At 41.7% G+C, this 16843-nt stretch overlaps 1 protein-coding gene across 1 annotated transcript in view; it reads left to right on the plus strand.

Moving 5' to 3' along the window:
* LOC139715938 (uncharacterized) overlaps positions 1–14954 on the plus strand; it is a 62567-nt gene extending 47613 nt beyond the window's left edge. The window contains exons 14-19 of the mRNA XM_071627488.1: positions 515–670; positions 2493–2644; positions 3616–3795; positions 12582–12773; positions 13382–13546; positions 14652–14954. Coding sequence (XP_071483589.1) covers positions 515–670; positions 2493–2644; positions 3616–3795; positions 12582–12773; positions 13382–13546; positions 14652–14865 — 1059 coding nt within the window. The 3' untranslated portion in view covers positions 14866–14954. The remainder of the gene's footprint in view (positions 1–514; positions 671–2492; positions 2645–3615; positions 3796–12581; positions 12774–13381; positions 13547–14651) is intronic.
* The last annotated feature ends 1889 nt before the right edge of the window (positions 14955–16843 follow it).

Consider the following 16843-nt stretch of genomic DNA (forward strand, 5'->3'; position numbering starts at 1 on the left):
TTGTGTGCTTTGAGAGCCGAGTGGGTCAGAAAAACTCCATACAGTTGTACACATTGTCTGAAGCCATTCGTGCACAAAGTGTAAACTTATTCTGGAGTTCTGTGCATATGTAAATCCATCACATCCAGGAGAGGTTTTCCATGAAACATTTCATCTCGTCATCATTAACATGACCCCTCTGAAATATTCCGTATTGAAGAAAGATTACAATCAGAGCAGGTTAAATTCTTTAAATCTGCACGAAATCCGAGGGGAATACCTTGGTACAGTGTATGTGGAAAGATACCAACTGAAGAATAGATTTGAGATTTAGCAATTGGGAGACTTTTGTTACTTCATAACAAAAATAAACAGTGGTGTATGATGAAAATAGAGCTTAATAAATAGGAAAATTGCATGAACTCTTATGAAACGTAGCGGTACGTGGCTTTGCTGGTTTGATGAGACTTTGCAGAGAGAATAAGGAGGATTGAAGTTGAACCTTGTGTCTAATTGTTTGTCTCGATCCTTCTAGGAAATTATGAGCCAGGGTGGATCGGCTACGGTCTCAAGCATCGTCAGCAGCACGGATCGCAGCCTGAGCTCAAACACAAACCACTCGGAGTCGGAAGGGACGGAGCTGCTGCACTGGAAGAAGGGCAATCTCCTCGGTAAAGGAGCATTTGGCATGGTGAGTACCTCTTAGTCCCATGTATATACTTCTCTGTGTGTGTATAGGCCTTTGGCATGGTGAATGCCTCATTCCCAATGTATTCACTTCTGTGAGTATACTGGTACTGCAAAAGTGGATATTTTTTGGCGAGTAATTTTTCGTGCTCGGCAGGTACCTAAGATGGATTTCACATTTATTTAATTCTGCGGAATCAGGACATTAACTACTGGAAAACACGGCATGTAAGTAATATTTGTGTGCATTTATTTTTTTACGCTAGCGTCTGGTTGTGCGAAATGCACGAAGATTTCCACGTTTACAGTACATGGGTCCCATATGTAGATATACACTTTTGTGTTTTTGTTTTCTGTCCTTGCAAAAGAGACTGATGTGTCAGGAGAAGCTCATAGCAGTTTTTTTTTTTTTCTGCAAAGGTAAAGGAGTTGAATTTGCCATTCCAGCCAAATGAGAGAATGCCAAGTAGTTTTCACCTTCAATTAATTTTTTTCTGAATTGTTACTGAGCAGAAATAAAAATGCATAATTTGCATTTATAACCTTCCCAATACACTTACAGAATATGCTGAACAACTAGTTTGATTGATATTAATTTTTATTGTTGTTCTTATCATTCTAATCTATTGTGTCGTTAACATATTATCATTATGACTGTGAAGATGGGCATGATAATGGTACTGCCAATGATAATGATAATAACATCATAAACCCTGATGTTGCAAATAAGAGCTTTGATATACACTTTCATTTCTTCCATTGTTGTTTTAATAAATATTTGCAATACATTTGGGAATATATATATATATTCAAATCCTGTGACATTGTTTATTTCAATTGAAAGTCATTATTATACAAATGATGCACAGGATAGTGTGCATTAGTGGAGCTGCATTTCCATTAACGCCACGAAATAATCCTGTGCATCATTTGTTTTATAAAATGGGTCGAAAACTAACAGCATTTTTCACGTACCTTTATGGGTCAATACCAGTCAGCTACATGTAGCACTCGCTCAAGAGTCAAGATGTCCGAAGATGTTCGTCCCAAACATTTACGCACGTCGCACTCGGAAATCCCGCACATAATAAGTACTGTACGTATAAGAGTATACGTACGCCACTCATGTTATGCACAAGAAAGGCCGGCCGGCAGTCCGAACTAGAAGTTGTTTACAGGATTGACAGCGCATATAGTAGCGCGCGACGTACTTGTAACGACTGATTGAGTGCGCACTGCTAGTGTAAACATTGTGATGTCAGGCCGTGCATGTTAGTGAGAAATTAATGCACGCACACGTGACTCATTTCAGCGCTTCCAATTGGCTACTCATTCTTGAACCCATTTTATAATATCTAGCTAACGGTCGCCATCATCTTGGTATTTCAGTTGGTGTTATGATGAAAAATCCCACCTTCATGCCCAAATGACCCTCTCCTTCCGGTGATTCTTCAATTCTTATCATTATCATCGTGAGCATCATTATTGACATTTTTGATATCATTGTTATTAGATTCTGTGGTATTTCTGTACAGTATACAATGCCTTGGAGACATGAACCATTCAACCCAAGTAGAGTTCATCATTCATTTCCTCTGAAAGTTGTTGATACTATCATTGGTACATACCCGTGTGGTATTATAGAAGCTTACAAATTACTCCAAGTTTATACCCATACTGACAGTTAACCTGTTGAGGATGAGTCCCGGGTATACTCGGGCAGGTGTACGAGAAATGCGTGTTGTAGCAAAATCAGCCTGTCCTCAACGGGTTAAAGTTCAAAGGTCATAGATCAGTGCTATCCCCTCCCTTTTTTTCGCCTCCAGGTCTATCTCGGACTGACCAACACGGGTCAGCTGCTAGCGGTCAAGCAGGTGGAGCTGAGTGAGAGAGACCAAGAGAAGGCCAAACACCAATACCAGAAGCTACAGGAGGAGGTACAGCTACTTAAGACACTCGCACACAAGAACATTGTCAGGTGAGTCGCTCAGTCCAACCCTTTCATTTCTGTGTTGGTGTGTGTGCTGCTCCTTAAGACACTCGCACACAAGAACATTGTCAGGTGAGTCACTCAGTCCAACCCGTTTGTTTCTGAGTTGGTGTGTGCAACTCCTTAAGACACTCATATACAATTCTAAGGTGGGCCCTGAAGTCCACTTTGGTTTGCTTTGATTTTGGATATGTCAGCCATTTCAACTTGATTTTCATCATATAGATTTTTGATTCCCCTTAGAATTGTATAGTTGCTGGGGCAACAAGACCTCGTATCTACAAAATGTCAAATGTTCAGGAGAGCTTAAGAACATGGCGAAAGCACTATAGCGAATGGGATAGCCTTTTCTTTGACATGCCGTGGGGGCTTCATTTTTGGGGTAAGACAGTTTGGATTGGGACAGGACATCACTTATACCATAGTTTGATCATTCATCCAAAGAAAAGTGTGCAAAGGATTTTAAGAAATGAAAAGGGGCCTTTAAGACATACCTGATCATTCTTCTCTTCCCCTAAAAAAGGGTTGTAGAAAAACTGCTGAAAACACACTTTCCCATTCATGTTATGATCCCAAACTAAAGAATAGAGTAGAAGAAGGATAGCTCTTTCAGGAAATATGAAAAACTCTAGATTGACTATGTTGACCTATTTCACCCTTTTTTGAGTCCTCACGTAAAATCAAGGGGTGCGACTTTTTGTTCGTGTTGTGATGCACGGTCACATAATTATTATATAAGTAGTTTCTGATTACCAGTACCTCTCAAAAAGTTAATACCTGAATCCCCATCTCAAGCAAAACTTGAAGACTCTGCATTATTATTGTAAAAATGGCACTGATTCCTATGACAAGGTGATGTTATTATGTGAAATATTTGTAGCACCAGAGAAAAGTAGTACAAGTGCCACAAGGAGAGGAAACGACTAGATTACTAATTATGTTTGTCATCTTTGTCGCAGTTTCCTTGGTGTATCGCTGGCGGAGAACATCGTCAACATCTTCATGCAGTACGTCCCCGGCGGCTCCATCGCGTCACTCCTGGCACGGTTCGGCGCCCTCGAGGAGACCGTCTTCTGCCGCTACACCAAACAGATCTTGGAGGGCACTCAGTATCTCCATGAAAACGACGTCATTCACAGGTGAAAATTTGCTCATTCCACTCACAGTAATATACTTCGACCAAGATGTTCCGTAAAGGAAGTAGTTTCCATGGTGTAGTGAACATAAAAGTGCATGTATAGTGTATGGTTCACCATGTGAGTATAGAGCTGACCAGGTCTGTTGTGGATAGTGAAAGTAGAGGAGTAAAGTTTGTAGGGTAACAAAGAATGAGGGATATGAAAAGAGAGAAAGAGAATAAAAAAAATGTCAGGAGAACATTGCAGAAAGATGAAATGAGAAGAACGGGAAAGCGTACTTGCCAACTCTACTGCATTTGGCTATAGACTGCCGCTTTTGAGAAATTTCATCAGCAAATCACTGAAGGTAGTGTTGCTCTCGTAGGCAGCCTGTTATCATCTGATTTCTCAAATGAAAATGTTGGCAAGTATGAGAAAATGAAAGAGGTGATTCTTTCTTCAAAGTCCATGGAATAACTGTGGGTAGACCTAATGGTGATGAATGTCACTCTCTGCCTGTATACTCCAACCTATCTTATGAATCAACCTGTATGTGACGCGCTACAACAAAAGGATCCGAAAGTCGGGGGAGGACAATTTTTTTTAAATGGCACTGCATTATTCCATTACTCTTCTACGTTAATGTCATAAATATAGCACAAATCATAAAAATACTTGGTTGCGGAGATATCAATGATTTTATTAGTTAATGTCAAGTGATTGAGGAAATCAAGAGTTTCGAGAAAAGCGCAAGGGGAGGCTGTCACATAGTGACCTAGCACCTGGTCACTCTGTGGTTTTATTTTTTTTTTTTAGACCTGCTAGTTCATCTACACTAATAGCAATAATAACTACCGTTATCGCTACACAGCCACACTAAAACTTTAATAGGCCCATGATGTAAACACGATTGAATTCACGTGCACACAAATCAATGTTTGACTGACCGTTTGACACAACTTTGTTTATTTTTTACTCATGTGTAAATTCTACAACAGGGTAATGATGCCTTGTGAAGGAGCTTGGCATTAAGTCTATGCAATCACATAAAAATTATCATTAGTGTGAGCACTCAACTTAGATACTGTAGTCGACGTCTGCATTGGCTATACCAATACACGCAGCCTCTAATACACCACACGTCCAATACAGCACTGCCACTGTCTGTGTTCGCAAGATGTCCCCACAAAACGTCTCGACATCGTCCGTCCTTCCCAAGCCGGATCCAGATCGTCGACCTCCACTGCTAAACCCTCAGCACAGCACGACGAGCGTCACGATCATTGTCTTTGATGAGAGCTCACCGACCTCCACTGGTAAACCGTTAGCACAACGAGCGTCACGGTCATTGTCCATGATGAGAGCTGACTTGCCTATCGTGGTCGTCCATGCTTCCTGCTTATCCTCTCCCCTCAGCTGTATCTCATTTCCCGCACGTCTACCTTACCAATCTCCCGACTAACAAATGCATAACCTCCCATACCGAATGTACGACACTACAGTACGTCCTATCCAGACCACGGCGCACGGAATGTGGTCGCGTGTCAGCTGTTTACCTATGGTCTACTGATTTGCATACGATAAACAAACAACTACGCAAATTTTCAAACCCACCATATCTTGGCTATTATACTTCCATTGATCTAAGCTTACACTGTTCTCTGTAATAAAAAAAAAACAACTATCGTGATCTATCAATACATGCTTGGAAACCTAAGGAAATACATGTTTCATCCTGACAATATCCCCCACCTTAAGATATAATTCAAGGGGAAATCTTAATTATATCAACAACAACAAAAAATGTATTTTCCTTGTAAAACACTGGCATATACGTGTACAGTATAACAGTTATGTTCTACACAAAGAAAAACCTAGCAACTAAAAATCACCTTTATTAAACTATAACAAAAACCAACCATATACCCTACAATTATATGCAACCCTGTGCATCAAGCAATTACACCTTGTACATACCAGTTCTAATTCCTTTCTGAAACATTACCTAATGACAAACAATGATTTCACTACTACTGACTAAGCAAACAATAAGCTTGCAAAAAGTGTGCTCTCTATGTACTTCACATGTGTAGCACATAATTCTAATCGGTTTCACCTAAAACTGATGTAATTGATAAACACTTGCAACATACACTGATCACTACTGTGCCTATCGTTTCGAATCAGTCACATTATACGCACTTGTGTAGATGTTTAATAAACCACCAGAAACTCTCAAATATCACAACTTCTCTTTAATTAATGCCAAAATTATGAAAACTACAATAAAACTTTCCAAAACAAACAAAACCAATTTCCCTTTTTTTTTTGTAAAAAAAAAAAAGAGTGACACATTCCAAGTTCAAACAGACTTATTAAACTTACATAATAATCATAGAACAATTCTACGAACAGCATGATTTTTTTTTTCACACTGCACATCATGCTTTGCGTGACTATGCATACATAAGTTTGAGATTTGCATAATACATGTATGTGTGTCAATGATGCCCCATAGAATTACAGAGTATCAATGCTAACCTTGCAACCTCTCGACTGTCTGAAGATCTGGTGTCTAAGGAGAGACATTAAACCTATCTCACTCCTCAACTCTGAATTATCACCTATATGATCCTGTATAGTAGTATCCAGTAATAGTTGGATAATAACTCAAGCTATGTATTACATATGCGATAACAACTCAAACTACAATCTGTACATGTACATAATTACACACTACAACGCGATTGCCCTACACCTAATCAATAGCGACGTTGATGTAGTGCGGGTGTAGTCTTGTCGCAACGCTGAAAGAAATAACAGAAATAAAAACAAGCATCATATTCTTTGCTTCGCGCATTTTGTTCTTAGCAAACAAAACATGTACAAAGGAGTTACTGAACTTATTGAATTTTCTGCATGTATATGTCCATATTAACACCTGTCTACAGCCAACCATGTTGCCTGTACATTTAAAGTAGACTTCCATAATAATGCTTCTTTGTAACATGAAGAAAAATCTTATAATACTGTACTGACGTCAAATATATGCAATAAACACTGTATAAAAAAAAATGGTTTGTCAGAATTTGTTATTTTGGCTTTACTATGTTCCATTTGAATTTGACCGTCTACTCTGTGTTGTAGGTTCACACTAGGCGGCTCATGGCATCTGCAGCCACATTGTCTTTGCCCTTTACAGAGACAAGCCTGAACCTGTGCTCCTGTAGGCTCATGCACCATCGCATGATTCTTTTGTTGTGCATTTTCTTCGCCTGTATGTACGTTAACGGCTTGTGATCTGTGTGGACTTCGAAAGACCGGCCACACAGATAGAACTCGAACTTGCGAATGGCCCAAACGATCGCAAGACACTCCTTCTCGATAGTGGCATAACGACATTCCCTCGGGAGGAGTTTCCGACTTGCGTAAGCCACTGGGAAGTCTTCGCCATCCCGTTCTTGCATTAGAACAGCACCCAATTTCATCATCATCTCAACCTCCTTCTGGATTTCACCTTGCAACGCTTGGGGTATGCGGTATGGTGGTGACCGCACCGGTTCGTCTGTGGTCAAGTGTATCTTGCACTCTGCAATACTTGACTTCTTTGGTACATCTGTGAACACATCCTGATACTCACACAATAATCGTCTGATCTGCTCTTGTTTCACCTCGTCTAGGGAAACATCCAGCTGTACATCCTCAACGAACTCTCTCTGAATCGGACAAGGCATTTCTGGTATCTCAGTGACCACATCATCGTTGTTTTCCATGCCTTCGTCACTCCACAACTCATCTACACCACCATCATGGCACACCTCGAAACAACTTCCAGCAGTTTCTTCCTCTGCTACCCTGCTGAAGTATCGCTTGAGCATGTTTATGTGGAATGTCTTTTTCATGCCATCTACATCCACTACGTAGTCATAGTCATACTTGGCACCGACCACCTCATATGGCCCTTTCCATTTGACCAAGAGCTTGTTTTGCTCCGTCGGCAGTAACACCAAGACTTTGTCTCCGATCTTCAACTTCCGTTTCTTCGCACCTTGATCATAGTAGGTCTTGTACCGCTTTGCCGACTGCTTCAAATTTTCCTGTGCCATCTGCCATGACTCAACAAGTCTCTTTCTCAACTCGATGACATACTCATACTCACTCTTTCTTTCTGGCTCGACAGCATCGTTTGTCAACAGCTCTCTCAAAACCTCCATGGGTCCTCTCACATGCCGACCGTATAGTAATTCAAATGGAGAAAAACCCAGGCTTGAGCTTGGTGCCTCTCGCAAAGCAAACAAAAGGGCAGGAAGATACCTATCCCATTGGCGTGGCTCCTCTGTGCACAACCGCTTCAAAGACGATTTCACCACAGCATTATACCGTTCCACTAGCCCGTTGCACATGGGATGGTATCGGGAACTCGTCAACTGCTTGATTGACAATAACCGGCAGACTTCTTTCATCAAGTCAGAGACAAATTGGGGTCCTAGGTCAGACATAACCTCTTGCGGTATACCCACTCGACTGTACACTGTCACCAGTGCTTCTGCGACATCGACTGTCGTTATTGACTTCAACGGAATCGCTTCCGTATACCTCGTGGCATAATCTACAATTGTCAATATGTAGGTGTGACCACGTTCAGAGGGAGTGAACGGCCCCATCAAATCGATGGCGATACGCTGAAATGGTACCTCGATTGTTGGTAGTCTACCTAACTCCACCTTAGGTACTTTGCCTTTGCTGATGGTCTTCTGACATATATCACATGATCGGCAAAAATTGGCAATGTCTTCATACATGCCCGGCCAAAAGAACTGTGTCTTTACCTTTGACAATGTGTTGTTGATCCCTAAGTGACCGCCAAACAATGACTCATGTGCCAAATGCATGATATCAGCACGATATGCCTTTGGCACCACAACAAGTTTTGGGCCAATCCCCTCTGTCAGGTTTTCCAGATCTCTTTCCTGCCTCAATAGGCACCCCTGATCTACCCGGAACAGATACCTGGAATTATCAGTCACACCAACCTTATCCCACGATGCTCGAAGAGTGGGGTCATCTTTCTGTTTCTGACGAAACTCTGGCGGATCTGCGACTTTGACCGAATCGACCACAACTAACCCCTTCTTGGGTTTTGCACTGCGTGCTCTTTGGGCCCGTGTCTCCACAGCCATGACAGTTGGCACTCCACTGTCATCATTCCTGACTGAACACTCTGTCTCGCCCAACACCTGGTCTTCCTTCTGAGATCGGGTTTCGACTGCCATCACCTGTGGATCATCTTCTTTCACCTTAGAAAGATTGTCAACCTCTTCCTTGTCAACGCCATCAACCTTGGTATCTACAGTTTGCTCAACATCTCCAATGATGTATCTACCACCATCATCCTCCTGATCAGCATCGTCACTCAATGCTTTGCCCCCTCTGGGCACCCACTTCAAATCTGGATCATTGGGCTCACGTGCACCAGTGACATTCCCAACAATCACTTCACACAAGCAATCCGGCATACACAATGCTTCAACCTCACCTGAAAAATATGGGGAGTCTAACTCTACCTTGGCGACTGGAAATTGCTTGACTGTTCCATCAATCAACCTCACTATTTGACACTTCCCAGTCAGCTGATGTCTCTCAACCAGTCTGGACTTAACAACACATGTACTGCATCCTGTGTCACGGAGTACTGAAATTGGAACTTCACCAGGATATAACCTGCCTGAAACAACTGGCATACGATTCATCATCGCACTTACTTGTCCGTAAGCCATTCCCAGCTTTTCAACTTTCTGATACCCGTCCAAGGGCACATGATTTCCAACAGGCATGCACGCAGCTGATTGCCCTGTTGCCTGTGGCTGTTTGCCACCCCCGTCATTTGACCTCAAACTACCTATTGAGTTTCCTGGACTGCCAGCTGACGGCGTGCTAGCATCCATGTTTGACCGTGTCATTTCTGATCCTTCAGTTAGCACCTCTGTACCAACCATTGCTTGAGCTGATTTCACACGCACCATGGGACAATCCCTCTTCAAATGTGTAGGACTCCCACACTGATAACAACCCCTCGGGCCATCTCCTCGCCCAGCCCCATACTGGGTCTTCTTACCCTGTGATGGCTGATTCCTTCCCGTCACTTCAAATGGGCGCTGTGGGGGTTTCGGACTGCCTGGTGTGTTTTTCACACCACCTTGTGAGGGCTTTGAACCTCCCCATTTCTGATTCTGATCAGATGTCTTTGATTGCTGTCCAAATGTGTGCACACCATGTGCATTTACATACACATCAGCATTCTTACTGACCGCCTCCATTGAATCACAATCCCTTTCTTTCAAAAATGCCACCACTTCCTTCGAACAATTATTCAAAAATTGTTCCCGTAGGACTAGATCAAACAACTTATCATACTCTTCATCGATCCCTGACAACTCAATCCACTGCACCAGATACCCTCTGAGCCTCGTCGCAAAATGATGTGGCCTTTCTCCTTTCTCTGGCCGTGCAGTCCTAAACTTCCTGCGATACCCTTCTTCAGTCAACTGAAAATGCACCATCAACTCCTGTTTGACTCTTGCATAATCATCTCTATCAGCAGGCTCCATTCTGTTCACCACTTCAAGGGCTTTGCCACTCAGATTTGAAATCAGATATAAGGCCTTGAATTCAGTAGGGATCTTCTGACTGTCAGCAAACAACTCAAACTTGTTGATATAGGCATCGAACCTATCCCGATTCTCGTCAAACTTGCCTATTTTCAAGTGCAAACCACTCAAATCCACATGCGTACTGGAATTTGTCGATCTCATTTCAGCCATTTTCATTTCATGTTCCCGGACCTTGGCTCTTTCCTCAGCCCGCATTTTCTCTGCAGCCTCATCACAACGAGCATTCACGAAACTATTCAACTCTCCACCGGAGTAACCAAGTTCCCTACCGAGGGTGGCAAAGTCCCTAATTTGTTCTGGAGTTGCCATCGTATCATCCAACAACAGCCAACCAAAAGAACATCAACCAGGAGAAAAATCCACTCCCAATTCACAACAATTCACTGAATACTCCGCTCAGACTTTTAACTGCGAATTCGACACAACCTCAACCAGGTCTACTCTTAACCAGTACACACCTTAACACATGCATACACTGCATACAATACCATGCTCAACTACATAGCACCTTAAATCAACCACATGATAAAGAAGCCTTTAATTTTCTTTACCAGCCTATGGCTGTGTCTTACACCACCTAACATAGATTTAACGTTAGCAGGTCTCGGTGGGACCTCCAAAATTGTCACATAGTGACCTAGCACCTGGTCACTCTGTGGTTTTATTTTTTTTTTTTAGACCTGCTAGTTCATCTACACTAATAGCAATAATAACTACCGTTATCGCTACACAGCCACACTAAAACTTTAATAGGCCCATGATGTAAACACGATTGAATTCACGTGCACACAAATCAATGTTTGACTGACCGTTTGACACAACTTTGTTTATTTTTTACTCATGTGTAAATTCTACAACAGGGTAATGATGCCTTGTGAAGGAGCTTGGCATTAAGTCTATGCAATCACATAAAAATTATCATTAGTGTGAGCACTCAACTTAGATACTGTAGTCGACGTCTGCATTGGCTATACCAATACACGCAGCCTCTAATACACCACACGTCCAATACAGCACTGCCACTGTCTGTGTTCGCAAGATGTCCCCACAAAACGTCTCGACATCGTCCGTCCTTCCCAAGCCGGATCCAGATCGTCGACCTCCACTGCTAAACCCTCAGCACAGCACGACGAGCGTCACGATCATTGTCTTTGATGAGAGCTCACCGACCTCCACTGGTAAACCGTTAGCACAACGAGCGTCACGGTCATTGTCCATGATGAGAGCTGACTTGCCTATCGTGGTCGTCCATGCTTCCTGCTTATCCTCTCCCCTCAGCTGTATCTCATTTCCCGCACGTCTACCTTACCAATCTCCCGACTAACAAATGCATAACCTCCCATACCGAATGTACGACACTACAGTACGTCCTATCCAGACCACGGCGCACGGAATGTGGTCGCGTGTCAGCTGTTTACCTATGGTCTACTGATTTGCATACGATAAACAAACAACTACGCAAATTTTCAAACCCACCATATCTTGGCTATTATACTTCCATTGATCTAAGCTTACACTGTTCTCTGTAATAAAAAAAAAACAACTATCGTGATCTATCAATACATGCTTGGAAACCTAAGGAAATACATGTTTCATCCTGACAGAGGCGAGACAGTTTTCACCTCTTGACAATAGAAGCTATGCTCCTAGCGACCTCCACAATGTTCATTCAAGCTTAGTGCCAGCGGTCTATGCACGACCAATCAGTAATCAGGATGCCACGCACTGAACGATAAGATCACTCCCTTGTTGCTAGGGGCGGAGTCTAGCTGCGATGCTAAATCAAAATCTTCGGACATGTTTCTGTTAGGTTGAAAGTCAGAAGATCATGGCCCAGAAAAACACTGATTTCTTGCCTTTCCTTTGATCATTTAGCTTCAAAATTTTGGCAGATGGTAGACAAAACATTAGACTACAGAATTATGCCAAAAACAGAAATCTGATTGTTTTGACCAATTTTGATGATGTGACTTCAAACTTGATTTTCTCAGCTTAGCCATCAGCGACTTTAGGATCCCTTTGTTGTAGTGGGCGTCACACATCTTATGAATCAAAGTCATATAACTTGCATACCAGATCGCTGTGGGCTTCCACCCTCTAATCTGTCCCATTTAATTTCATGTTCGCACACTGCAGGGACATCAAGGGGGCAAACATTATGCTGATGTCGAACGGCATCATCAAGTTGATCGACTTTGGCTGCGCCAAGCGTCTGTGCATCCAGCTGAGCCAGAGCCAGAACGTGCTGAGGTCGATGAGGGGAACCCCCTACTGGATGGCCCCTGAGGTGATCATGGAGACTGGTCATGGCAAGAAGTCCGACATCTGGTGAGATTTTACCGCTTCATGAAGAGATGGAATCGAATAAATGTTTTAGTCAGAATATCAAACAAAAGTTGGGTATCAGCCAATCAGAATTTAGTATTCAGAGATTTATCATCCATGGCAAGAAGTCGGACATCTGGTGAGATTGTTAGCACTTCATAAAAAGATCGGAATCAAATACATGTTTAGTCAGAATATCAAGCATAAGTTGAGTATCAGCCAATCAGAATTTATTATTGAGAGAGTTGTTTGATTTTGAATTATTATTTTTTGCCGCATACATCCTTAGCTGTACCATGAATATAACATCATTTCTATTTTACTCTTTATGTGCCATACTAGTGTAAACCTCCTCTGTTCCAAATTATTCTGAGACAGCAATGTAGTCATGCTTTGGGAAAACATTGCGTTGTATCTAATAAGAAGAGTTATTGAGAAAATGTCAAGCTTTGCCTTTGCCATAATATGCGAACTTGGCACGCTGTCAATTGAGTCTTCCATGGCACCTACAGAGTTAAATGGCATGAGTCTCACTAATCTACAATACAATAGACCTGTAATATCTTCATCATTATTATCTCATATCATCTGTATGTAATGCTGCCCTCTAGGTCCATCGGCTGTACTGTCTTTGAGATGGCCACCCGCAAGCCCCCCTGGGCCGAGATGCCCCCCATGGCGGCCATCTTTGCCATCGGCTCCGGCGACCCCGTCCCCCAGCTTCCGGAAAAGTTCTCGGAGCAGGCCAGGGCGTTTGTCAACGTTTGCCTGTCACGGTGAGATATGTTTGTGACCGAATGAAATAAAAAGCAATCAAATGTAAGGACCCCTATTTGAGCAGCCAGTAGTCCCTTCAAACTTGACCTAGATGTAAAGCTAGCAAGCCCCTCAGCCATAGCAGTGTGATTTATTTGAACAGAAAGGCCATGATAATGCAAGATAAGCCAATTTGGAGTTAGCTCATGGGCACATTGGTCCGAATGACCTTTCTTTTTTCTCAAGCCGTTAGGGGCACTTCACTTTTTTTTAGAGCAACATAATGCATAAACTTTACATTATAATATATGGGATTCATCAATTCTGCTCAAACAAAGAATGCATAGACCGGATGACCAGAATGATCTGTCAACACTTGGAAAGCATCCATTGCACAATTTTGGCATTGAATGTATTACCAATCTGTTTCTTTTGATACTGCCAAATACCACTATTGATAAGGATTACATGAATAATCATTACATCACAGATGTTTATCCTGGTGAATTTAAAACCCAGCATGCTTGTTGGTACAAATGACCCTTTTTTCTGCTCATGCGTAAAGAGGAACTGCAAACTGGTTTGTAGGGATTTGTTAATCTCTGTTCAATTGACAATCATTTACAAGTCAACTGTGTAAATTGGCAAGGAATTAAAGCTACGTTCCAAATTATTTTCACGTTATTTCACATCATGTAGTAGTCAACTTTTTTTGGAAAACACTTCTTGACCAGTTGTTACGAATAAAGGAATGTGTTTTTACCTGTATTAGTTAGAAATAACAAATTTTCCGAATTTCATGTATGACGTACTTGAAAAATTGTGATGTCATGACATGATCAACCCACTCATTTGAATATTCCTAAGGACTGGTCAAGAAATGTTTTCCTAGAAAAATGTATTTCAACATTTCATATCTTCCTTTTTTCTTATCTGATTTTTGTCATTTTTTGAAATATTCTGTAGGGATATTTTTTTCCTCTTTCTTTTAGATTCTTTTTTTTATTGTTGGGATGGATTTCCTTTGTAAAAGAGACTGATTCTAACAAGGACTTTGTTATAATGGTAGTCACCTGTAAGTGTTAAGGTTTTTCTCTTCTGTTTGTGTGATATTTGTTACTGCAGTGATCAGAGCCAGCGGCCCACGGCTTCCGATCTCCTGAAGCACGACTTCATCGGGCGTCGGAAGGAGCGGAGTCGGGCCAGCTACAAGACGCGCCTCTCCTCCTCTGCCATCGAGGACGGCCCCATCGTGTTCCGCGAGCAGCCCATCTCGCGCGACTCGTCGGACGCTCGCGGCCGCGGGAGGCGGAACTACGCCCCCGAGGAGTTCAGGTGATATCGGCCAAACATTTGACAGAATCTGCTGATGTTTTCTGCAGCTGCTGCCATATGTTCTTCTTTGATCGCCTTTTGAGATTTGCGGAGACACATTACCCTGTTGGAAAACAGCCAGTGTTTATGGATGAGCTGAAGAGAACCTGCCGTCTCACATATCAGGCTCGATAGCTGACTGCATCGTTTTGGTGACAGAACGAGTATAATATAAAAAATGATTATATTATTTGTCATATCGTTATAATTTATACTATGATATGATCATCGTTAATGATATATCTCACCAAAACAAGTCAAAATTGTACAATTGCATGAAATAAATCATGTTACAGTTTCTCCGAACATACCGTGTAACTGGACATTACGGTGAAATTCTCAGTCTTCAATTAACACAAAGTTTTGTGTTTTTAGAAGTTTTTTTTTATGTTGCCAATTTGGGTATTCAGGAGTGAGGAGATTCAGAGTGAATTTCTATGAGAACTGGGCTCAGTGAGTTATGTCACATATCATGTGTGACACAGAATTGCCAATTTAATGAATTCAGTATTATCCCGAGCCCAGGGCGGGTACAACACATTAACCAAACGTAGCAAAATCACTGATAGAGGATTTGTTAGCAGATAGATCAGGTATGTCTTTGTCGCAATATCATAGGACTGTTAGGAACTTCACATGTTGTATATGTGGAGAAAGACATAGACATGATGTTAATAATTATTGTTATTCAACAAATGCAACATTAAACACTTTGAGATTATGCCTCTCGCAGAAAAAGAGGGATTTTTGTTTCTTTTTTTAAGTATTCCTCTTAATTTTCACTCCGTCCAACTTGATGAAGTCTCTAAATTACTGGCAGCCAAGATGCCTTTCATATCCTGCCTTTCTCATGTGCCTGCATCATGGCATTGTATGTTTGCACAACTTCTAGAGTTTTTCTACATTTCTAGAAGATATGTGGTCTACACAATCGGAGCTTACTGATGAGAAGGTGACCGAGGCGAGAGTTCCGTGAAATCTGACGATCATTTTGTCAGTCTGTTCTGAAGCCTGAAATGTTCGAATGTCTTTCTAACTGATTTATGCAAACGAAGGTAATCTGTCCACATTTTCCAAATATGCACCTTTGACTTATAGCCTTCTGTGATGCATCTGGTCATACATGTAAATGTTTCAGTCAAAAGTTTTCAATTTAGTTTGAGTTGTGAGTAGGGTAATACTACTGTACAGTGATTGAGTCTGAAACATTTCATCTAAATATTTAGAATTGCACTGAGTTCAGGATCTGTAGAAAGTAGCTCCGGAAATGTCGAGTTCAGTAACCCCTGTGTGCTAGTCAAGTGTGTTTTATCCAGATATTGTGACAATACCCTTTGCCATGCAAAGTTCATGTCAAATTTACCAATGAAATGTAATTCCTTGATTACATGTGGATATAGACATTCCGTATTTTCACTGTAGTTATATGAAATCTGCCTGTTGCCTTATTCATTGGACTTATCACAGAATTCCAATGTACTGCATTTCCAATATGAATGTCATTGTCTTGTCACAATCCTACCGAGTGGATATTTTGTTTCATATCATTCTACAATTATAAGCAATAAGTCTACTAAAACAACGAGTTTCAGAGGTCTTTCAGCTGACCACTGCTGCTTAGCGACAAAGGACAATATGGCAGAAGATATCTTGTTTACAGTTCCAAAACATTATACTCCTGCAACAATTGCTCCCATGAAATATCTGCATGCTAAGCCAAACATAAATTCTACCCACAAACATAACCCTGGACCTCATCGTAATCCGCACACCAAACTAAACCTAAAGCCCTATCACAACCCTAACCCCATCCCTCAGTCCATGGAGAAAAAAAGACTGGAGCAATTGTTGCAGGAGCAAAATGTGGTGTCCCCCTCGTTTACACACCACATGATGCATGTAGAATCCACTGATTCAGTGTCGTAGAGTTAAAAGCCAGTTGA

The sequence above is a fragment of the Diadema antillarum genome, unplaced genomic scaffold (genome assembly GCF_040938485.1).
Source record: "Diadema antillarum isolate AM-2024a unplaced genomic scaffold, OU_Dant_1.0 scf00000057, whole genome shotgun sequence".
Taxonomy (NCBI): Eukaryota; Metazoa; Echinodermata; class Echinoidea; order Diadematoida; family Diadematidae; genus Diadema; species Diadema antillarum.